Source organism: Carcharodon carcharias, chromosome 1 (assembly GCF_017639515.1).
Source record: "Carcharodon carcharias isolate sCarCar2 chromosome 1, sCarCar2.pri, whole genome shotgun sequence".
NCBI lineage: Eukaryota > Metazoa > Chordata > Chondrichthyes > Lamniformes > Lamnidae > Carcharodon > Carcharodon carcharias.
The window spans coordinates 13,673,108-13,697,702 of record NC_054467.1 but is presented as its reverse complement, the minus strand read 5'-3'; the positions used below and the strand labels follow the sequence as shown (position 1 = coordinate 13,697,702).

The 24,595-nt window shown below is 42.2% G+C and overlaps 1 protein-coding gene across 4 annotated transcripts in view; it reads left to right on the top strand.

Annotated features, from left to right (window-relative positions):
• Positions 1 to 24,595, top strand: part of tbck (TBC1 domain containing kinase) — a 200,096-nt gene that overhangs the window by 156,558 nt on the left and 18,943 nt on the right. For all 4 annotated transcript variants that reach the window (XM_041184468.1, XM_041184458.1, XM_041184472.1 and 1 more), the window contains one exon: positions 22,167 to 22,326. In XM_041184468.1, coding sequence (XP_041040402.1) covers positions 22,167 to 22,326 — 160 coding nt within the window. The remainder of the gene's footprint in view (positions 1 to 22,166; positions 22,327 to 24,595) is intronic.

Below are 24,595 nucleotides of genomic sequence, written 5' to 3'. Positions count from 1 at the left end.
ACCTGAAAAATCTCTTATATAGACTAGCAGAAATTACAAAGTATAGATGAGGGAAACTATTCAGCCCATCTGGCTCATCCTTTTGTAGATACCTATGGTTCCTTCTTCCATTGCTCCCCATCAATCACAGCTTCCAACTGCCTCTTGAATTATTATAGAATTTATCTTCGCTTTTAATACATTGAGACCACTCCCTATATTAATTACTCTGTGAATGAGCAAGTGCTTTTTAACATCAGTTCTGAACTTGCCTTTTGCTAGTTTGTACCAACGTCCCTTTGTCTTAAGGTCATGTTTAACTTGAAATTGTGATCCAAATTAACCAAAAGACCTAACTCTTTCATGCTCCAGGTAATTTTGCAATTAATACAGCTGAACTATGCAGAGTTCTACTGTATAGTACTACAATTCTGCTGTAAGGCTTTGTAATGCAATGATCAGCACATGAACGGGGTGCCGAGTTTGGTTTTGATCACCATGCTAGAGACAGCGGCATAATGTTACCTTATCTCTGAGACAAAGACACTCGTTTGCATCTCATATTGGAGTTGAGAGTAGAGGGGGCAAGGAAAGAGGCCATAGTAAGAACAATGTGTTGATCTTGACCCCGGACAGGAGTGGAGGCTGGGTCAGTGAATATATTCCAGGCTGAGTTTGTCAGATTTTTGATCCACCATGGGAGCTAAATGTTATGAGGAGCAGGCAGGAAAGTGGAGTTATGGCCACAATCAGATCAGCTGTGATCTTATTGAATGGCAGAGCAGGCCGAGTAGCCCACTCCTGCAACTATTTTTTATGATCTTATGGTTTAGTAAGAAGATATAGTTGGAAAGCTGAATAAACAACTCCAGAAGCAACTTGTAAAGAGCTTGATTTGGAGTGTTGCTTTGTATACACGTGAGATTTGGTGTTCTCTTTCCGTGAGGTCCAACTTGCTATAAGTAGCTTTAAAATGTGGGTTTAGAGGAGTATGGAAAGATCAGCTGGTCAGAAAAAGTAACAATTGATGAAGAATGAGGAGAGTGTTCGAACAAAGAAGTTTGCTGAAGGTAATAAGGAACAGACAGAGAGACTGGGCAGGGCACATCTTTAAAAGGAAACGGACTAGTAAGAGATGTTACGGAGGGAAGATTTCAAGGGAAAAGAGGAAGACGAATGAAGAGAATATCGATGCTGGATGGCTTAAAATTTAAGGAAGTTATTGACAAATGAAAAGACTGGTTTAGAACAGAAAGGCATGGAGAAGACTATAGGCCAAGGAGCTGCCTTCAGGCAGAGCATATACAGCGATGGTGATGAGGGTTTTAGTTCACTAACAATGTTGTGCCGTACTTTTGGAACCTGAAGTTGATTTGATGAAATTACAAGAAAAGATGTAAATCATAGTTCATTCGTTGTACTTCAAATACTCATTCTGTGTTATTTTTGTAGCGTACCAAGAGTTGATATTACCTACCTAAAATTCTTAATATTAGAGATAGCGGAGAATGGTTCAAGGCAGCAGCTCACCACTGCTTCCTCAGGGGTAATTAGGGATGGACAATAAATGCTGGCCTTGCCAGAGACGCTCACATCCCATGAACAAATTTTTAAAAAGCCATTCCAGTCCCTTCTCAATTGTTTATTTTCTTTCCATAAAATGCAGCCACTGTAGATAGACGACGTATTCGCTGCTTCCTGGATATCAGCCATTGGAGGACATAACGACATTGCTGGGGTCAGACACCATCTGAACATTTTTTAAGAGTGACAACAGTGGTCTTTGTATGGTGTTCCATTGAGTTGATTTGAAGAACCTTCGTGATGGCTTCTATCTGCATCACCTCGATCTTCTTTGTGTTCTGTCCAACTGATGCCCCCCTCCCTCAGACAAAGTGATGAAGGTGCTTTCCCTTCATCAGTGTCTCATCACTTGCTTGATGAGGCTGCGCACAACAGAATGATGTACCACATGTCCCTTGGTTGGCCCTCCATCTGGTAACATGATAGCTTCAGGCTGTGGTACAGGAAGAGCTGCCCATGTTCCAGCAGGTATAACATCTCATCCAAAAGACAACATCTGACAGTGTGGCGCCTCCTCAGTACTAAATTATGAACTCAAGTTCTGGAGAGCCCATGATTTGATGAGGTGACAGTGTTACCACTGAGGTAAGGCTGCCTCAGCAAGTCTGTGAGCCTGATTTCCCAACTCCCATGACTGGTGCTCCGCACCTCTCTTGCGCGGAGTCTCAGAAAATTTAAGCCTTTAAAGCTCTTAACTTGTCCAAATGAAGCAAGACTAGTGGCTGCGGTACTACCACCGTGCTAATTGGGGTAAAGATCTAGCAACTCAAGACTGGGCAACCATGAGGCTCTGTAGACCATCAGCAGCAGAATTGTACTCGATCACAATCTGTAACCTCATGGCCTGGTATACCCCCCCACTCTATCATTGCCATCAAGTCAGGCGACCAACCCTGTTTCAATGAGGAGTGCAAGGGGGCATGCCAGGAGCAACACCAGGTGCCAACCTGGTCAAGGTACAACAAGTTCACAACTGATGGATCTGATCTAAGCTGTGCAGTCCTGCCAAATCCAGTTGTGAATGGCGGTGGACAATTAAACAACTCACTGGAGGAGGCGGCTCCGCAGCTATCCCATCCTCAATGGTGGGGGAGCCCTGTACACCAGTGCAAAAGATAAGGCTGAAGTATTTGCAGAAATCTTCAGACAGAAATGCCAAGTGGATGATCCTTCTCGGCCTCCTCCAGAGATCCCCAGCATCATAAGTGCCAGTCTTCAGCCAATTCGATTCACTCCACGTGATATCAAGAAACAGCTGAAGGTTCAGGATACTGCAAAGGCTATGGGCCTTGATGATGTTCCAGAAATAGTACTGAAGATTTGTGCTCCAGAATTTGCCACATCCCTAATCAAGCTGCCCCAGTAAAGTTACAACACTAGCATCTACCCGGCAATGTGGAAAATTGCCCTGGTATGTCCTGTACACAAAAAGCAGGACAAATCCAACCTGGCCAATTACCGCCCCATCAGTCTACTCTAGATCATTAGTAAAGTGATGGATAGGGTCATCAACCATGCTATCATGCGGCACTTGTGTAGCAACAGCCTGGGTTCTGCCAGGCTCACATAATTCCTGACCTTATTACAGCCTTGATTTAAACTTGGACAAAAGAGCTGAACTCTAGAGGTGAGGTGATAGTGACTGCCCTTGACATCAAGGCACCATTTAACCAAGTCTGGCATCAAGGAGCCCTAGCAAAACTGGAGTCAATGGGAATCAGGGAGAAAACTTTTCACTGGTTGGAGTCAGGAGTCATGCCTAGTACGAAAGAAGATGTTTGTGGTTGTTGGAGATCAACCATATCAGTTACAGGACATCACTGCAGGAGTTCCTCAGGGTAGTGTCCTAGGCCCAACCATCTTCAGCTGCTTCATCAATGCCCTTCCTTCCATCATAAGGTCAGAAGTGGGGATGTTCACTGATGATTGCACAATGTTCAGCACCATTCATGACTCCTGAGATAGTCAGATGCCCAAATACAGCCAGACCTGAATAATATCCAGGCTTGGGGCTGACAAGTAGCAAGTAACATTCATGCCACACAAGTGCCGGACAATGACCATTTCCAACAAGAAAGAATCTAACCATTGCCTCTTGACATTCAATGGCACCACCATCGCTGAATACCCACTATCAACATTCTGGGGGTTACCATTGACCAGAAACTGAACTGGACTAGGCATATAAATGCTGTGGCGACAAGAGCAGATCGCAGGCTGGGAACCCTGTGACAAGTAACTCACCTGACTTCCACAAAGCCTGTCTATCATCTACAAGGCACAAATCAGGAGTGTGATGGAATACTGTCCGCTTGCCTGGGTGAGTTGCAGCTCCAACAACCCTCAAGAAACTGGACACCATTGAGGACAAAGCAGTCCATTAGATTGGCATCCTTTCCATAAACATTCACTCCCTGCACCACCAACAAACAGTAGCAGGAGTGTGTACCATCTACAAGATGCACTGCAGAAACTCTCAAAGACTCCTTAGGCAGCACCTTCTAAACCCACAACCACTGCCATCTCGAAGGACAAGGGCAGCAAATAGATGGGAACACCGCCACTTGGAAGTTCCCCTCCAAGCCTCTCACCATTCTGGCTTGGAAATGTATCACTGTTCCTTCACTATCGCTGGGTCAGAACCCTGGAACTCCGTCCCTAACAGCACTGTGATTGTACATACACCACAGGGACTGCAGCGGTTTGATAAGGCAGCTCACCACCCCTTCTCAAGGTCAATTAGGGATGGGCAATAAATGCTGGCCTAGCCAGCAATGCCCACAGCCCATGAATGAATAAAAAAATACTACTTGAATGTTTTCTGGAGAGTTTCCACATGTTGGTGTTAAGTTTGATATTGAACTCCAGTTCTTTTTGTAGTGAGCTTCTCATGAGCGTTGAGAAAGTGGCTGGATGAGACCTTCTTGGGAGCGCTGACAAGCATTTTCTGAGATCAAATAGGTAAAATTACATCTGTTGGCTTAACACTTCAGCAAGCAACCTCAGCCTAACCTTGCTACCAGTTGTCTTTAATAAATGCTGCTCCTACTAGTTTAGAAGCCTGTGAACACTGCACTTATAAAATATTATAGACGTACATAAAAAGTTCTGAATGCATACTATCTACTGTATTTTGTTGGCTTGAATTAAGGGTAACTTTTTAGAAGTAAGAGCTTGTAGTTTATTTGAAGTTTCTAAAACAAGAGTCTCGATTTAAAATACTGATGGTGTGGTATAGTCCTAGCTGGTGCAAATATGAAGACATGACTAATGCAGTAAATATGACCTATATATAGCAGCCAATGTTCACTGTGCCAAAAGAAAGTTGAGACAGAGTAAGTTCGTTGGCTTTATCCACTTGTTCAAGCTGCAATCTGGATGCCAGCTGTAAAAAAAAAAGTATAGAACAGTCACATCGTACAAGTCACATCATGTAATAGAGATAGGAGTAATTTTGTCCACCTTGACTATGCTGACTCTAACAATTGTCCAGTTAGCCCCATTTCCCTATAATCCTCCACTTTTGCCCCCTTAACATATTTATCCAATTCTCTTTTGAACATGATTATTGAATCTGCTTCCATCATCCTTTCAGGCAGTGCATCCAGGTCACAGTAATTCATTTTTAAAAAAAAAAACAAAATCTCATTGCACATTATCCAGGATTGTGTGTCTGGCCCTCCATTGTAGTTTTGCTTGGATAATTCTGTGACCTAATTAAGTTCATGAGCTGCCACCTATGAATGCACCTTTCAGATCAGACAGTACAACTAGTTTTGTTCTGCACACTGTAAATTGAGAAATAAAATCTCGGCTTATGGAGTTTTCTAGTTGCTAATCTATCTAAGTGGTTAAAAAGAGACTTAGTTGAATCATAATTAAAACTGAATAATATAAACATGCCTTGCTAGAAGAGACCCTCCAAAGGCCAGTCAATGCAACTCAATATGTGGCAAATTGCACCATGATATAGTCAGTGCAAGTCACCTCCATCAGGTTGAAGACAGGTTGCATAAATTTGGCCTTGAGTTTAGAAGGTTGGGGGGGGGGTGAATGATTTAAAATGATGAAAAGGATTTGATAAAATGGGTATAGAGAAAGTATTCCCTACAGAACAAGACAGAATCTTAAAATTAGAAGTAGAAACAGAAAATGCTGGGAATGCTCAGCAGGTCAGGCAGCATCTGTGGAGACTGAGACCGAGTTAACACTTCAGGTTGATGGATAGCCTTTCATCTTAAATTAAAGCCAGGTCATTCAGGAGTGAAATCATGAAGCACTTTTTCTATGCAAAGGCTAGTAGAGTATGGAATCCCCTCTCCCAAAGACTGTGGATTCTGGAGCAATTAAGCTTTTAAGCAGGATGACCCAGCCTCTGGGCATAAATTAAGGGACACTTTGGCAAGTGAAGTAGAGAGGGTGCGGTGAGCCTGAGAGTGGGCAGGGCGGGGATGGAGACTGAGCCAGGTGATTGGGAGGAGAGTGCAGTGTGCACACTGACACATACTGATGAGCGGGATAAGGCCGCTGCCTTGTGCATTAATTCCGATTCTGCCTGCTTGCAATCCTCCCCTCTGGTCACCCACAGGGCATCCCCGACATGTGTGCCAGGCCAAATGCATGCGCAGAAACAAAGTCTCCAGCAAAAGAAGGAATGCGGGACAAGACGCATCCTGGGAAGGCCTGATGCCTAATTACAGGACAGTCTCAGAAAATCCGGAGTGGTGGTCACCCTGCTTTTATGACTCGAGCTGACAGATTCTTGTTAGGTGAGGGTATTGAGAGATTAGGATCAAAAATGCATTTGCTGTGATTTCATCAAATAGCAGAACTACCTTGAAAGAAAGAATGGCTTGCATTTCTATAGTGCCTTTCATGGACTCAAGACATACCCAAGTGCTGTATAGCTAATTAAGTATTTTAAAAGTGTCATCACTGTGGTAATATAGGAAACATGGCAGCCAATTTACACACAGCAAGGCCCCACGAAGAGAAATGTGATAATGACCAGCTAACCTTTTTGTGATGTTGATTGAGCGATACAGGGGAATGGGCCTGCTCCTATTCCTTTGTAAATCTATTAAATTTCCAACATAGGTCATTGGTCATAAACGCTGAATACAACATCAGTCAAAATGCTGGCTTCCCATTTAATGCTTTTAAATACTAGGATTATTGCTCTTTTCTGTCATTAATAAAATACAAAATTAAGAGGAACTTTTTTTTTTTAAATCACCAATTTGATACGTCAAAACCACTAAGTTGCAGCAGTTGAGATAGAGATAAACACTAGCCTTGCCAGGAATGACACCCACACCCCAAGAATGGATTTCTAAAAAGCCTGCCATTACTTTATCTATTCCAGTAACTTGTGGTATGCAACACTAAGAGTATTGACATGACATGCCTTGTTACATCATTTTTCTATACCCAACGGAAGTGTCTTTGACCTCTGCATTTTTTATTTTGTGGAATTTCCGAAACACTGCGCATTTGCATCTTTGGACCAGCATTGGTGCACTTATTTGCTCACCCATGCACTGGCTGTGAAATGTAAGTACCCTCATCCTAGTGGAAGTTCAGGGTGAAGAAAAGGTACCCTCTTCAATGAAGCGTTGGATTCAAATTGTTTTTCCTAGCAAGTTCACTAGGAATTTAACAAAGGTTCATATACCCTCATATGGTTATTTTTGCAGCAGTGATTTAATGAGGTCAGATTCTTGTGAAGTGTCTGCAAACAATAGACTAGCCAAAGCAGCATACCATGTGTACTTTGAAAAGGGAAAAAAGATCACATCACATGTTACCAAAAGTCCCTGTTTATTATTTCGAAATGCAGGCTAGGTAAACATAGTCTGGGTCCAAGATTTCATCATACCACTCCCACTATTTTGATGCCCGCATTCAGTTTTGGTCATTTTCTCATGCATTTATGAGGATTTAAGCTTTAGTAGGATTGTAAACTGTTTTTACACTTTCATGTGTGCTAGCTGTGCACAGTTAAAATTACCTCTTTCCCACCTCTATCGGTGACATTTATGTCCTTGCACACACCCTTTGTTCTTTGGACACTTGTCTATCCTAGGTTCCCCTTCCCCTTCACTCCTTCGTTGTCAGATGCTTTTTTTAAGCTCCATATCCACGTACTTGTAAGCTTCAACCAAAAACCGTTTGTACCTTTCAGCTTTCAAAATCTGACTAAAAGGCTTTGCCCCGCAGATGCTCTTCAGGCTCTAGCCTCTAACTCTATTCTAGGCGACCTTCCATCCGTGTTGGTGAAAGCGGCCTAGGTCATGAGGCTTGTGTGTAAATGCGAGTTGAGTTCATGGTTGTTGTAATTCTATTATCAAGTATGTTGTTGTAATGTGACCTACCAGCCCTTTCTGCAAAATGGCAAACATATTATTTGGGTGACATGTTTGTGGCCTTAGCAACTCAAAACTATTAAGTTAAATCGGAAACATTGATTTTAAAAGTGCATGATGAACCAGATTTTGCGAATGTTTGATGGCAAAAACTCATTTTCATTACAGCCATGAAACTGACAGCAATTTCTAGAGTCCTCATATACGTAGCAAAATATAGAATTCTGATGTTGCCAGCGATTTCCTGCACCTTCATAGCCTGCACTGTTGGAAGTCCTTGCCCCAGAGAGTAACATGTAGAAATTACTTGAAATGAGGTGAAGATCCATTTTGCTCTAAACTTGCTGTAAAAACCAGCAAGAAAGTTATTCCTTGTTGGATTTTTTAAAAATGTATTCTTTCAGAGGAGATGGGCATCTCTGGCTAGGCCTGTCCCTAATTGCCCTTGAAAAGGTGATGGTGAACCACCTTCTTGAACCACTGCAGTCCATGTGGTGCAGATCCACCCACAGTGCTGTTAGGGATGGATTTCATTGCCTCAGCTAACAAAGTATTCCATATGCCTTCTTAAACACCTTATCTAGCTTCCTACATTCAGAGATCTGCAGACCAACACTCCAATGTTCTGTACATTTTGTACATATTGTTATGTTTACACTTTGTTACATAAACCTTAGCATGAATGCCTTGTGTTAATCAGAGAAGCCTTTGAGCTCCAACTTGTGTTTGTTGCCATTGGCTTGTGTCTTGTATGGTTCATTACATACAAGTCATGTCAGTCGCCATGTATACCTCATGTTCATTATCAAATATACTTTCTGTTCACCATGACCTGTACCCTATGGCCTGAGGTCACATCTAGGAAGGGTAGAATTAGTTATTCAGGAGCCATGATGAAGTACACCTTTTGGAGCCACATCATTAGGCTGTGGAGAGTCTTCCATCATGGTTCTGACTTGTGTAGATGGTGTACAGACTTTGAGGAGTCAGGAGGTGAGCTGCTCATCACAGATTCCCAGCCTCTGACCTGCTCTTGCAGCCACAGTATTTATATGGCTGACCCAGTTCAGTTTCTGGCCAATGGTAACCCCCAGGATGTTGATAGTGGAGGATTCAGCGATGGTAATGCCATTGAATATACTGGGGAGATGGTTAGATTCTCTCTTGTTGGAGATGGTCATGCATGCAGTTGTGTGGCATGAATGTTACTTGCTGCTTATCAGCCAAAGCCTGGTCTAGGTTGTCTAAGTATTGCTGTGTATGGACAGGGGATGCTTCAGTATCTGAGGAGTCACAAATGGTGCTGAATATTGTGCAATTGTCAGCGAACATCCCCTGTTCTGACCTTATGATGGAGGGAAGGTCATGGATGAAGCAGCTGTAGCTGGTTGAATGAGATGTAACTGGGACTTTAACAATGCACTCAGTCATAATTATTGCTGAACAACCTCTCTGGCCCCAAAAAGTTAATTTTATATTTATGGAATTTTCAAGTTTCTTCAATAAATTAAAACTTCCATAGGTTTTCAATATAATTTTTATAGTATTTCAGCTTCCACTTTAATCCCATTTGTATGCCCTAATCTTTATTTCTCTCTCTGCCCTCCACCTTTCATAAATTTTACAATCAGTGGATTTTGCTTTCTAGTCTGCTGGCTGTGCGAATTCTTCAATGGGGTTGGCTGCTTAGCCTGCTTGATGACATCACTGCCAGTGGCTGCCAGACATCCTCTCTAATTTGTTTCTATAGTACCAACTAATGTTGGCAAAGGTGAAACCCATACCGAAGAGATTGCTAGATCTTTGTGAGCAGCTTTCTTCAAGTTCAGCAGCAAATGCCATCTAAGTGTTGAGGTTGGATTATTGGTCCACGCTGAGTAAGCTTGCCTCAGTTGACTTGCTACCATTGGCATCAATTCCCCTGCCTTAAGCAATGATTAAATCAGCCAAGGTTTCCTCACTTGATTATGATCCAATGATTCCTGTGGTGAAGCTCATGTGTGTGTCAACAGGGGAGAAGATCAGCATTGATTGTGATGTCTCCTATGGCTCAAATAGCTTGTGCACACTCACTATCTAGATTCACAAACATATGATATAGGGAGTAGATTATGAGAACAGGTTATATAAATTTGGCTTGTATTCCCTTCAGTTGAAAAGACTGGAGGAGGTGATCCAGTCGAGGTTTTGAAGTGTTAAAAATGATTTGATAGGGTATATGTGAAGACATTCACTGTTTCAAAAAGAATGTGCAGTTACTGGAGAGGGCACAGAGAAAGCCTACATGGTTGATCCCAGAACTTAAAGGATTGATGTATAAAGAATAGTTTGACTTAATTGGCAGTGTCGCCTCTATTTTTTTTTTTGTAGAGTGTGGCCTGTTCAGTATGTAGTACCTGTAACTTATTTTTGAATAGTCGTGTGAGCATCCTACGCATTACCTTCTAGATTGCTGCATATCATTGCTGTGCAGCTTAGAGAGCACATTGTTGCCTGGTGTCTCTTCTCACGTGAAAAGTCTGAGAGAAGATTTGATGGAGTTGTTTAAAATTTATGTAAATTTTGGACAAGTTGGATCCAATCAATCTTTTCTTCCAGGTGCAAAACTGAAGCACAAGAAATCATATTTACAAATTAAGAACAACTAATGCAGTAGGAAATGCAGAAGGAACTTCTATTTACTAAAAGTATAGTAACAGATTACTGGCACGTGGAACAAGAAACTTTAATGGATTTCATGAAGGAATGGACAGGTTCCTGTCCACAAATGGTATTCAGGGAATGCACCAAGGGAACAATGTAAATTGAGCTAAATTCACTGACTGTGATCTTCTCCTGCCTTAAAATGTTGTAACATCCATTTCCTTATGGAACAGACCAACAAATGCCACTCTGCATGCAACTTTAATTGCAAACAAAGCATGATTCATTGAAAACAAAAACAGAATTACCTGGAAAAACTCAGCAGGTCTGGCAGCTTCGGCGGAGAAGAAAAGAGTTGACGTTTCGAGTCCTCATGACCCTTCGACAGAACTTGCGTTCGAGTCCAAGAAAGAGTTGAAATATAAGCTGGTTTAAGGTGTGTGTGTGGGGGGCAGAGAGATAGAGAGACAAAGAGGTGGAGGGGGGGGGTGGTGTGGTTGTAGGGACAAACAAGCAGTGATAGAAGCAGATCATCAAAAGATGTCAACGACAATAGTACAATAGAACACATAGGTGTTAAAATTAAAGTTGGTGATATTATCTAAACGAATGTGCTAATTAAGAATGGATGGTAGGGCACTCAAGGTATAGCTCTAGTGGGGGTTTTTTTTTATATAATGGAAATAGGGGGGAAAAGGAAAATCTTTATAATTTATTGGAAAAAAAAGGGAAGGGGGAAACAGAAAGGGGGTGGGGATGGGGGAGGGAGCTTACGACCTAAAGTTGTTGAATTCAATATTCAGTCCGGAAGGCTGTAAAGTCCCTAGTCGGAAGATGAGGTGTTGTTCCTCCAGTTTGCGTTGGGCTTCACTGGAACAATGCAGCAAGCCAAGGACAGACATGTGGGCAAGAGAGCAGGGTGGAGTGTTGAAATGGCAAGCGACAGGGAGGTTTGGGTCATTCTTGCGGACAGACCGCAGGTGTTCTGCAAAGCGGTCGCCCAGTTTACGTTTGGTCTCTCCAATGTAGAGGAGACCACATTGGGAGCAACGAATGCAGTAGACTAAGTTGGGGGAAATGCAAGTGAAATGCTGCTTCACTTGAAAGGAGTGTTTGGGTCCTTGGACGGTGAGGAGAGAGGAAGTGAAGGGGCAGGTGTTGCATCTTTTGCGTGGGCATGGGGAGGTGCCATAGGAGGGGGTTGAGGAGTAGGGGGTGATGGAGGAGTGGACCAGGGTGTCCTGGAGGGAGCGATCCCTACGGAATGCCGATAAGGGGGGTGAAGGGAAGATGTGTTTGGTGGTGGCATCATGCTGGAGTTGGCGGAAATGGCGGAGGATGATCCTTTGAATGTGGAGGCTGGTGGGGTGATAAGTGAGGACAAGGGGGACCCTATCATGTTTCTGGGAGGGAGGAGAAGGCGTGAGGGTGGATGCGCGGTAGATGGGCCGGACACGGTTGAGGGCCCTGTCAACGACCGTGGGTGGAAAACTCGGTTAAGGAAGAAGGAGGACATGTCAGAGGAACTGTTTTTGAATGTAGCATCATCGGAACAGATGCGACGGAGGCGAAGGAACTGAGAGAATGGGATGGAGTCCTTACAGGAAGCGGGGTGTGAGGAGCTGTAGTCGAGATAGCTGTGGGAGTCGGTGGGTTTGTAATGGATATTGGTGGACAGTCTATCACCAGAGATTGAGACAGAGAGGTCAAGGAAGGGAAGGGAAGTGTCAGAGATGGACCACGTGAAAATGATGGAGGGGTGGAGATTGGAAGCAAAATTAATAAATTTTCCAAGTCCTGACGAGAGCATGAAGCGGCACCGAAGTAATCATCGATGTACCGGAGAAAGAGTTGTGGAAGGGGGCCGGAGTAGGACTGCAACAAGGAATGTTCCACATACCCCATAAAGAGACAGGCATAGCTGGGGCCCATGCGGGTACCCATAGCCACACCTTTTATTTGGAGGAAGTGAGAGGAGTTGAAGGAGAAATTGTTCAGTGTGAGAACAAGTTCAGCCAGACGGAGGAGAGTAGTGGTGGATGGGGATTGTTCGGGCCTCTGTTCGAGGAAGAAGCTAAGGGCCCTCAGACCATCCCGGTGGGGGATGGAGGTGTAGAGGGATTGGACGTCCATGGTGAAGAGGAAGCGGTTGGGGCCAGGGAACTGGAAATTGTTGATGTGACGTAAGGTGTCAGAGGAATCACGGATGTAGGTGGGAAGGGACTGGACAAGGGGAGAGAGAAGGGAGTCAAGATAACGAGAAATGAGTTCTGTGGGGCAGGAACAAGCTGAGACGATCGGTCTACCGGGGCAGTTCTGTTTGTGGATTTTGGGTAGGAGATAGAAGCGGGCCGTCCGAGGTTGGGAGACTATCAGGTTGGAAGCTGTGGGAGGGAGATCCCCAGAGGAGATGAGGTCAGTGACAGTCCTGGAAACAATGGCTTGATGTTCAGTGGTGGGGTCATGGTCCAGGGAGAGGTAGGAGGAAGTGTCTGCGAGTTGACGCTCAGCCTCCGCGAGGTAGAGGTCAGTGCGCCAGACAACAACAGCACCACCCTTGTCAGCGGGTTTGATGACAATGTCAGGGTTGGACCTGAGAGAATGGAGTGCAGTAAGTTCAGAGAGAGACAGGTTAGAACTCTTTCTCCGGTACATCGATGATTACTTCGGTGCCGCTTCATGCTCTCGTCAGGACTTGGAAAAATTTATTAATTTTGCTTCCAATCTCCACCCCTCCATCATTTTCACGTGGTCCATCTCTGACACTTCCCTTCCCTTCCTTGACCTCTCTGTCTCAATCTCTGGTGATAGACTGTCCACCAATATCCATTACAAACCCACCGACTCCCACAGCTATCTCGACTACAGCTCCTCACACCCCGCTTCCTGTAAGGACTCCATCCCATTCTCTCAGTTCCTTCGCCTCCGTCGCATCTGTTCCGATGATGCTACATTCAAAAACAGTTCCTCTGACATGTCCTCCTTCTTCCTTAACCGAGGTTTTCCACCCACAGTCGTTGACAGGGCCCTCAACCGTGTCCGGCCCATCTCCCGCGCATCCGCCCTCACGCCTTCTCCTCCCTCCCAGAAACATGATAGGGTCCCCCTTGTCCTCACTTATCACCCCACCAGCCTCCGCATTCAAAGGATCATCCTCCGCCATTTCCGCCAACTCCAGCATGATGCCACCACCAAACACATCTTCCCTTCACCCCCCTTATCGGCATTCCGTAGGGATCGCTCCCTCCGGGACACCCTGGTCCACTCCTCCATCACCCCCTACTCCTCAACCCCCTCCTATGGCACCACCCCATGCCCACGCAAAAGATGCAACACCTGCCCCTTCACTTCCTCTCTCCTCACCGTCCAAGGACCCAAACACTCCTTTCAAGTGAAGCAGCATTTCACTTGCATTTCCCCCAACTTAGTCTACTGCATTCGTTGCTCCCAATGTGGTCTCCTCTACATTGGAGAGACCAAACGTAAACTGGGCGACCGCTTTGCAGAACACCTGCGGTCTGTCCGCAAGAATGACCCAAACCTCCCTGTCGCTTGCCATTTCAACACTCCACCCTGCTCTCCTGCCCACATGTCTGTCCTTGGCTTGCTGCATTGTTCCAGTGAAGCCCAACGCAAACTGGAGGAACAACACCTCATCTTCCGACTAGGGACTTTACAGCCTTCCGGACTGAATATTGAATTCAACAACTTTAGGTCGTAAGCTCCCTCCCCCATCCCCACCCCCTTTCTGTTTCCCCTTCCCTTTTTTTTCCAATAAATTATAAAGATTTTCCTTTTCCCCCCTATTTCCATTATATAAAAAAAAAACCCCACTAGAGCTATACCTTGAGTGCCCTACCATCCATTCTTAATTAGCACATTCGTTTAGATAATATCACCAACTTTAATTTTAACACCTATGTGTTCTATTGTACTATTGTCGTTGACATCTTTTGATGATCTGCTTCTATCACTGCTTGTTTGTCCCTACAGCCACACCGCCCCCCCTCCACCTCTTTGTCTCTCTATCTCTCCGCCCCCCACACACACACCTTAAACCAGCTTATATTTCAACTCTTTCTTGGACTCGAACGCAAGTTCTGTCGAAGGGTCATGAGGACTCGAAACGTCAACTCTTTTCTTCTCCGCCGAAGCTGCCAGACCTGCTGAGTTTTTCCAGGTAATTCTGTTTTTGTTTTGGATTTCCAGCATCCGCAGTTTTTTTGTTTTTATCTCCATGATTCATTGAGCTCTTGTGTTTGCAGAATGAGGTCAGAGCATCTTATATTGGGAATCTGTGACCTCCAGCTTTAACCAAATTAATATCCTTCAGAACATTGCGGTCAGGCCAAGTCAAATATTTCATAACACTACCTCATTTTTCTTTTAACTATAAAGTTGGTTGGAACATACTACATCCTGACCAGTCATTAGTATAATTTATATTTCTACTTGTGCTGCTGGTCATGCAATGCCCTCTTGTTTATCATTTTAATTTTGTGATCTATGCAAGCAAAAGACCTGGTCTGCTTAACTACACCATGAGTTGAGGCAGAAAACCACACACGTTACTGCAAGAATAATTCCCAGTAGTAATGGGTTACATAGTTTTAAAAAGCACTAGTTAAATGATGATGGGCTAAACAATCATTGGGGGGCGGTGGTGGGGGGGGGGGGAAACAGCTTGAAGATAACCTGTGCAACTGGTAAATTTTTACTTTGCTGTAGCTTGGGATGACTGTGGATAATTCAGGAGACGACTGTGGCTCAGTTATTCTGATAAAAGAAAGTTAACACAATGTTGCTGTGCTAATGGTAAAACTGTATTTATCCACAGAAAATCATTAACAGCTATGAAAGGAGCTGAAGGATTGACAGAAATGTTAATCTTTATTAATTCAAGAGTCTTGATCCGGGATAATTAATCAAAGTTTATTTGTTTGATGTTGGTTTAAATGCAGCAATTTAACTCAGTGCAAAAGCATATAAATAGATTGTGATGGTGCCAATGTTTTATCTCAAGAATTTAAATCCTTCAAGTCCTTCCTGTGAATTGCCAGGAAAATAATATGACTGTTAGACATTTATAAGGATTTAATGCTGTTGCAAAGTTCCTGTCGCACCTAGTGCCAAAATCTGATGGATTTTGTTACAGGATTTAGTGTGTGCTCCTAGCAACCCAGTTTATTTTGTAATATATGCACTTTTTCCATTTTGTTATCTGTGAACCTGCATCACTGTTATTAGTCTTTAAGTTATGCTCCATATTCAGAAGCATACAGTCACAGCAGTTAGTTTTTTTTTAATCGAGCCAGTAAATTTTATGAAGTATTAGCTGCTTGTTTTTTTTAACTTTTTATGGGAATATTTGGATAGATTTTCCACTTGTTTATTAGTCTCTTCTTGTCATCTGTTTGGCCTAGCTGTTACAGTCATTGTATCTCTTCCTTTGTTGCTATTGGTGCCCCTCTGCTTGTCAAAGACTGCTATGATGCGATTTTACTTTTCTGTTGGTTGGGAGCTTGCTGTGCACAAATTGGCTGCCACAGTTCCCTACATCCCAACAGTATCCATACTTCAAAAATTACTTCATTGGCTGCAAAGCACTTGGGAACATGAGGAAATGAAGAGCACCGAATAAATGTAAGATCTTAATATCATTCTGTGTATCAAGCGTTATTTCGTTAATGTAGACATGAAGAATCAATAAACCAGGCTTTCTCTCTTCCTCTGTACTCCCTTTCCAATCCAGCAATCCACCCTTTATGGCCCATCTATTCATTTCATGCCACTGAGATTTGGTTGACTACAATTACAAGATTTCCCTTGTCTGTGTCTCCCCTCCACATTTTACGTTAAGAAATTCTAATTCCTTTATTCTCCACCTTCATGTTAATTATAAGCAATGGATATTCTGGCACCACCTGCTACTGGGATCATCTAGTCCCATCGAAAGCCAATGGACTTTTGGTTGGACCATTGAATCTTCCATGGTGTGTCATTTCATGGTGTGTCATTCCATGGTGTGTCATTCCATGGCGGGGCTGGAAAATCTCAGCCAATGTTTCTGAATATTGAGACAATTCTCTCCAGTATCCAGTATCCAGTATTCCTCCTTTGCCCTCACTTGAACAGCTGGATGAAAACAATTTCTTTCTTTTCCATTTCATTGAGCCTCTCTTATTCCTACACAGCAAGACTTTAGAGCAACAAATAACTAAGAGTACAACACATTCCATAGTAAGGCATTAATCTGCCCTAAAGCCGGATGTCTATGAAATAAAGTAAAGTGAAACGTCTCTAAGGAACTCAGAAAAAGAGACCCCAAATGAACTGGATTAGAGCAGTGCGCTTGAACTACATTGCACATCTCTTAATGGTGGCAGATAAATGCTCTGCCTGCCTTAATAATTTAGGGCAGCCTCAGCATGGTTCCAAGCATAATTCTACAGCACAAACGCCTCATAATTTGCCAAGAATTAGCATTGAGTTGTTATAATATTATTCACTGAAGCTGTAAAACTGGTTGGCATACCAAGTGGAAATGCCAGAGAAATGGCAAAATGTACTTTCCCTGGGTTGGAGTTGAAGTACATTGTTGGGGTGAAGTAAACAGAGCACTATTCTGCATCTGAACTGTATTTTTCTGGCCTAACAGTACTGGATGCTAACGCTGATTGAGGAAACATCGGCGATAATGGAGACTTCGGACAATAGTGTAAAACTGGAAATATTGGATCAGCCGCCCATTATGTGTATCCCTACAATGAAATGGAGATCAGGACAGAGTTGCCTGGAGTGGCTGATGTTTTATGCTATCGACCAAAGTCAAAATGACCCCCACTCAATTCCCCAGTTCAGAGGCTGTTGTTAATTGGCACCGAATCACAGAAACCTGTGGTTGTTTCTTTTGTAGTGACAACTGCATGCTAAAGTGTTATTCAAACAATGATGTCAGCTGCAGAATTAAAATATAAGCCCTAAAAGCCCATTCAGCTCACCACGAAGCTTAGCTATGTTTAGAATAGGGCCATGTATATTGTCTCTGGTGAATGTCCAATTGGCACATACGCTGTAGGTCAACATAAGTAAAACAACCTTACTTTTCAAAAGTATTTTTTATTACCAATACTAGGAAATTGTCGGAGTTTTTGTGTTGAAGAGAAAGGGATTTCTTTGTAGTTCAGAGGAAATGGGAGAACCTCCTCTTGGCTATGAACACATTGGTGCTAATCAATTCCCAAGCGTCGTGTTGGCAGTTTCACAAAAGACACCATGAGGAGCTGATGATTTAAACTTGCAGCTCAGGAAAGCCCAATTTTTCAGGGTACTTGTGTTTCTAAGGAAACAGCTACTGTAAAAGTAATTAGAAATAGAGGCTGCGCAGTTTCTTCAGAGCAGGGTCTCCATGCTCATTATGTGACAGTGATTGAAACTTTGGAGGCAGGCTGTAGAAAGATGAAAGCAGTAGGGTGATGACCCTTATTAGAGCATCTTCCTCCTCCACCCTAAGCAAGGAGCAGAAATCCTCTTGCTAGGGCAGGACACACAAGCGCACACTGGGGGATGTTTATTTACCTTAGTGCTTGGAAATGAGATGGTGATTAAAGTGCAGTTAGTGGGTGCAAGATATTTCAGGAGAACTAATTACAGAACAAGCTCTTTTGAAGCATCGTTAAACTCACATTTATCACCACTTGTAACTGGTTCAGTGTCTCATACACATCTGGTAGTTTAAGAGACAGATTGTTTTCATGCTGTATGGGAAGAATTTACTTTGGGTTATTTTAGTCAACATAGTTTGTAAAAGAACAGCAGGATTACATGTTTACCTAGTTTTGACTAGTATTAATTCAACTACTACATTTTGGAAAAAAACGTAATAGTATATTATGAAATAGTACAAATACTTCCACCATAATAAAATTTTAAACTATTGTTGAATATCATAGAGGGAATACCTTTCTAGTTAGGTACGCAGAGAGTGCTCCTCATCAATAAAAACTGCATTTCACTTATTATAGCACAACCAGGTTAAGAAGGCTTGAAAGGTGCTCAAAATCATGAGGGGTCTGGATAGGGCAGATAGGGAGACATTGGCAGGAAGAGTCAAGAACCACTGGACACAAATTTAAAGCGAACAGTAAAAGAATCAAAGATAACATGAGGGAAATCTTCTTTACGTGTGGTTAGGATCTGGAATGCGCTGTCTAAGAATATAGTGAAGGCAGATTCAATCATGGCTTTCAAAAAGGAATTAGATAATTACCTGAAGAGAATAAAAGGCTGCCAAGGCCCACAGGGAAAGGCCAGTGGAATGGGTCCAGCTGAATTGCTCTTGTAGAGAGCCACCACATACGTAATAGGTTGAAAGGCTTCCTCCTGTACTGTAAACATTCTGTGATTTGATTACAAACTGTATTATGTATTGCTTGTAATGCAGCCTCACTCTTGCAAACTTAACACCTTATCTACCTTGCTATAACAGTCCCTATTACTTTGAGTTGTGGTGCGTTAAACTTGTGTAGAGCATTGTTTAGACCACACATGGAACAATGCACTCAATTCTGACCTTTGCAATATAAAAAGGATATAGAGAACTGGAGAAGGTGCCAGTAAGATTTTAAATTTCACAAGGATGATCTCAAAACAGAGATGACATACTTGTCAGGGAAGGCTGAACTGACTGGAGCTCTTTTCTCTAGAAAAGAGGACACTGAGGAGTGACCTGATAGGGATCATTAAAATTATGAAGTGTTTGATGAGGTAGTCTTAGAAAGAAAGTGTTTCCATTTCTGGGGGAGTCCAAATCTGGAAGTCAGAAATATTTGATCATCCCTAAATACTGCAGGGAATTCAGGAGAAAATTCTTTACCCAAAGAGTGATAAGACTGTAGAATGTGCTACTACATGGAATAGCTGAAACGGATGAGAACATGCATTTCAGGGGAAACTAGGTAAACATGTGAAGGCGAAAGGAATAGAAGGATATGCTGATATGGGTAGATGATGTAGGGTGGGAGGAAGCTGGTGTGGCACAGAAATGCTGACATAGGCTAGTTGGATTGAATGGCCTGTTTCTGTTCTGTATACTCTGTTTAACTCTATGTATTGCTTCACTGAAACTGCAGCACCCTATCTCAATCCACTCAGCCTTGTTAGACCACTGCTGACTTCTGTTTTTCTTAAACTGCAGTTCATCTCCAGTTTGCATCCATTTCTCTTTAAAAAGCATACGCATCTATTCCTAATATTGTGAATTAAGCTATTTTGTCAGCAATAACTAGTAGTGTGTGGTGTATAGAACGCAAACTGAAACAAGCCACAGAGATTTGCTTCAATGCTTGTGGTTTCCAATGTTGTGTACAGTAGCATGTGGAAATGATTATAACGTCATGTAGTGCAATAAACACTATCCTTATCCTGTGGCTGGGTAAGCACCACAGTTAATAATCTGAGAGAGACGCCGAAGAGATTGGGTGGTAGGGTTGAGTCCTGCGCACACCACCTGTACTGAAGAGTCCACTTCTGCTGGTGGTGCACGAATTATACTGAAATCGTTTCATATTTTGCAGCCAACTTCTGTATTTATTTGACCTAGCAGGAAGGGAAGGTTCTGACATGTCTCAAACACATTCAGTGTTTGTTTATTCATCAACATTATGGATAGACATACTAATACTTTATTTCTATTTTATCATGTACAATAAATCCACCTCTGGGGCGAGAAGACTCCAATATTCAAATTTGTTCACAATTTAGTGAATGAAATAAATTTGCTGCCTATGCTCAGTGAATATTTAAGCCTTGGTTACCCATTGTTTAGCTCATAACGAGCAGTGGAATGGAACTCTCAGATCAATGGGCTCTGATACCTCCCAGTCATAATGCACTTAATCTCTGTGCATTCACTGAGTCTTATTACTTACTCTTTCAACACAGAATTATGTTTGGAAATAGTTTAGTCTACAATCAAGTAACAGATTTGTTTTCTTCCGTATATGTTGATCTAATATCTGGTTCCGATTTAATATTTATCCTTGTGTTTATATTTCAATACAACTTGATTAACTAGTTGTTAATATTGGAACAGAAAAAAAGAAAGAGTGCATTTATGTTGTGCCTATCACAACCTCAGGATGCCCCAAAGCACTTTACAGCTAATTAAATACTTTCGAAGTGTAGTCACTTTTGTAATGTAGGAAATGCAGCAGCCAATTTGAACACAGCAAACTTCCACAAACAGCAAAGAGATAGTGACCATATAATTTAGTGATGTTGATTGAGGGATAACTATTGACCTGGAGACCAGGGAGAAACTTCCCTGCCCTACCTCAAATAATGCCATGGGATATTTAATAGGACAGATAGAGAGTTAGTTTCGTTTCTCATCTGAAAGGCGTCACCTACAACAGAACAGCACTCCCTCGGCATTTTCACTGAAGTATTGCCTCCTCCAAAACTGAGAACACTGCATTTAAGACACTGTTCAGAGTTAGAAGCTGCTGACTTTGGGGAGTGGGGGGGGGTGGGATGATTGGAAAGAAGTCAACAGCCGACAGCTTGTAAGGATGAGTTCTATTTTTGACCAAGCGTGACTTTTTTCCTGTGATTATGCCCTTATTATTTCTTGTAAAACAAAAAAGCGTCTAGATTTTCTCTTGCAGTTTAAATTTGATGTAGACATTAAATAGATGTCTGTAACTGTATCCCTCTCCACAGATGCTGTCAGACCTGCTGTGTTTTTCCAGGTATTTTTGTTTTTGCTCTAGATTTCCAGCATCCGCAGTATTTTGCTTTTAAATAGATGTCGTTATGTATGACACTGGTTGCTTTGAATTCCAGAACCAGAAATTAAGATGTCTTTAGCGCTGCAGAAAATTGAGTTAATCAATTTCATTGCAACATGAGATTATCAATATTTGTCATAAAATATGAGCAGCATTAGCCCAGAACATAATCTGTGGTTCAACCCAACAACGTTCTTTAATATCAGGTGACTGAATAACAGAAACAAATGGATAGCTAAAGCCTATTAGTTCAGCGATTGAATTTAAGTTCTCACCTTGCTAAACTTTGTTAAATGTGCAAATGAACAAATTGAATGACGCCTCATAATATTGATTAACATGGACTTTAATCGGAGTAAAAAGCATTTACGTTTCTCCTATGCATTGAGAAAATATAGAAGCATTTATTGGACAAAGGACTGCGATATCATACCTTTATGCATTTCTTTTGTTGTGCGGCTATCAGGCTTTTATTTGCTGCTGTGCCATTTGTGATACTTGAGGGCTTTGCTAAAATTAGAAAATTAAGTGTGGCAGTAGTTTAAGATGTTAATCAGTCTTCCATGGCATTGCCAATAGAGAGTCAAAACCAAGTGTAAACTGCAGATGCAAAAGGGGTAAGAGCGCGTTAAGCACACGCATTTTGTGGGATGGGTCATTATCAGTGTTGAACATGTAGTTTTTCAAGGCTGTACTGTCAGAATTCCATTATGAACTGGCTTAGCTGAAGTAATGCAAATATTTCAGATGATGTTTTGTCGTTTTTTTTTTTCGATGCTTCTTTCCTTGACCACATTTGTACCAGATTCACTCGTGGCCACATCAGTGGCAGCATAAACATTCCGTACAGCTCTGCCTTCAGCCTGGACGGTGAGCTGATCCAGTGTGCATCCACCAGCTTGCTGCACAGCTTCAAGGGGCGTGTGGTTGTCGTTGTGGGGAACGTGGTCAGGAACGCAGCTGACGTAAGTTGCTATCCCATTTTGTTCTAAAATATCCTGCTGGAATGCTTCTGGCATCCAATTCCATCCAATCTGAGCTAAATGTCTGCGCTTTAGCTCCAGCCTCAAATCCTTGCTGGAGGGAAGATTTACAAAACAAAATAGGCTTGTAATAAGAAAACAAACAATTAGCTCACTACATAAGCTGAAGTTGAGGTCCTCGAAGAAATTTGGATCCTGATGGGATGATGGCAATAACATGTGGCTCGAGATGCTTGTGTGTGAAGTGATTTATGAGCTGCCCGCTTCAGGATCCTGAACTGGACACCTGCAGCTTTCTGTATCAGTTAACCCTTTGACTCAAAAGAGTTTTTCAGTTTTCCCACTACACAAAGCATTCTACAAAAAATATTTTTGTCCATTTTAAATTTATCATAATGTAGAATATGAGAAATATACAGGATCAGGTAAACAATAATTTTGATTAATTGCACACTTGGAACTAACTGATGAATCTAAATATTAGCATTAATGGGCATCTAGAATATAACTTCATTGCTGCTGTTCCATCCAATGCCAGTGCTAATATTATAGTGTACATCTTGACTTGCCACAAAGTCCATGCTGGTCCCACAAGCTCCCTACAGTACACTACTGAGAAGCCCTATCTAAATCAGAAACCAGTGATTCATGCAGATGTGAAAACCCATGGCAGTGCTTGAAGGGGAACTGAGGAGTTCTCCCAGTTTCCTGACCAACTTTGATCCCTTGACCAGCATTACCAAAAACGATTAACTAACCATTTAAATCATCTGCTGTTTGTGGGATCTTGCTGTGTCTAAAATTGACTGCCATTTTTGACTACATAACAACAGTGACTGCTTTTCAAAGGTAACTCTTTGATTATAAGACACTTTCAGATGTCCTGACGCACAATAGAGTGCCTTATAATTGTAGTTTTTGTCCTTCAAATGGAGTGTCAAAGTACCCAGGAAACACTTTTTAAATCTGCCTGCAGTCAATTGATATGTTTAGACAGTACAGAGATTTTCCACCAGTGCTCTCTAATCACTTGCAAATGCTCCTTTCCCAGTAGTTAATATGTAAGTGTATAACCACAGGGTTCTCTACTAAGGCAGGGGATTTGGAGTTCCAAACAAGCAGTGTAAACAAGGTTCTGCCTGACTGAAAACTATCCAACAGTTATCTATCTCAGAACAATAGCTGCAGTGTAAATACCATAAAGCCAATTGATACCTTTTTTTAAAATTGTTTTTATTTCAATAAGTGAGATTAGGTGAATTTTTCCTTAAACAATTCCATCCAGTTCCATCCAACCTGAGCTAAGATGTTGATGGAGAATAATAGCAAGTGGAAAGGAATGAAAGTCACCATAGTCCTAGAGGACTATAGGCTGCTCTCTCATTCGAGAGAGACGACTGATGGTGAGTCTAACCTGAAGGTCACCACACCTCAGGCGAGGGACAAGGTTGGGAAGGCGGAGCCTTCATGGATGACCTCAGCCGGTACAGGAATTGAACCCGCGCTGTTGGCGTCACTCTGCACCACAAACCAGCCACCCAGCCAAATGAGCTATAACATTATTTATGGCATGTGAGAAATCCACAGTTAGTAGCAACCACTGTTAGGAAATGACTGAAGTATCTACTAAAGCTTCATGCACTATAAGAACATTCTATAAAATTACAATTAAGCTATAATCCTATTCTGAATTGGGTAAAATGCATGAGCTATGAAATCCTTTGAGTATTGAATGATTCTCCAGATTTCGAAACAGGCAACTGCAAACTTCTGAAGGCATTTTGTAGCGTGGAATTAACACAGAAAACATTGCCCCTAATTTACAATATTGTAATGAACACATTTCATTGTCCTATATCAGCAAAGGCTAGTGACATATTCCTATCTCCTTTGTTTCAATATTGTACATACAATGGCATAGTTATGGGTTTCACTATTTTGATTTGTCCTAGTGCGTGGCTCCTTTGTTTAATACAAAAAACATGACCAGCATCGCATACACCGTCTGGTTAATGCGTCTAATGTACTCCTCCTAACTGAGTGTACTAATTTGGCATTAATAGCCTTGACAAACTACTGATGACCTGAGGTTACAAATCTGCTGGTTGCCTCTCCACCATGAAATGCTAACATATGTTTAACTTTGACCTCCTGCTGCCTATGGTGGGTGTTTGCATCACTTAGGACCAGAGTGCTGTAAATCATGATGTTGTTTCCATCGATTACTGACCAGGTACATTTTTCTTTAATT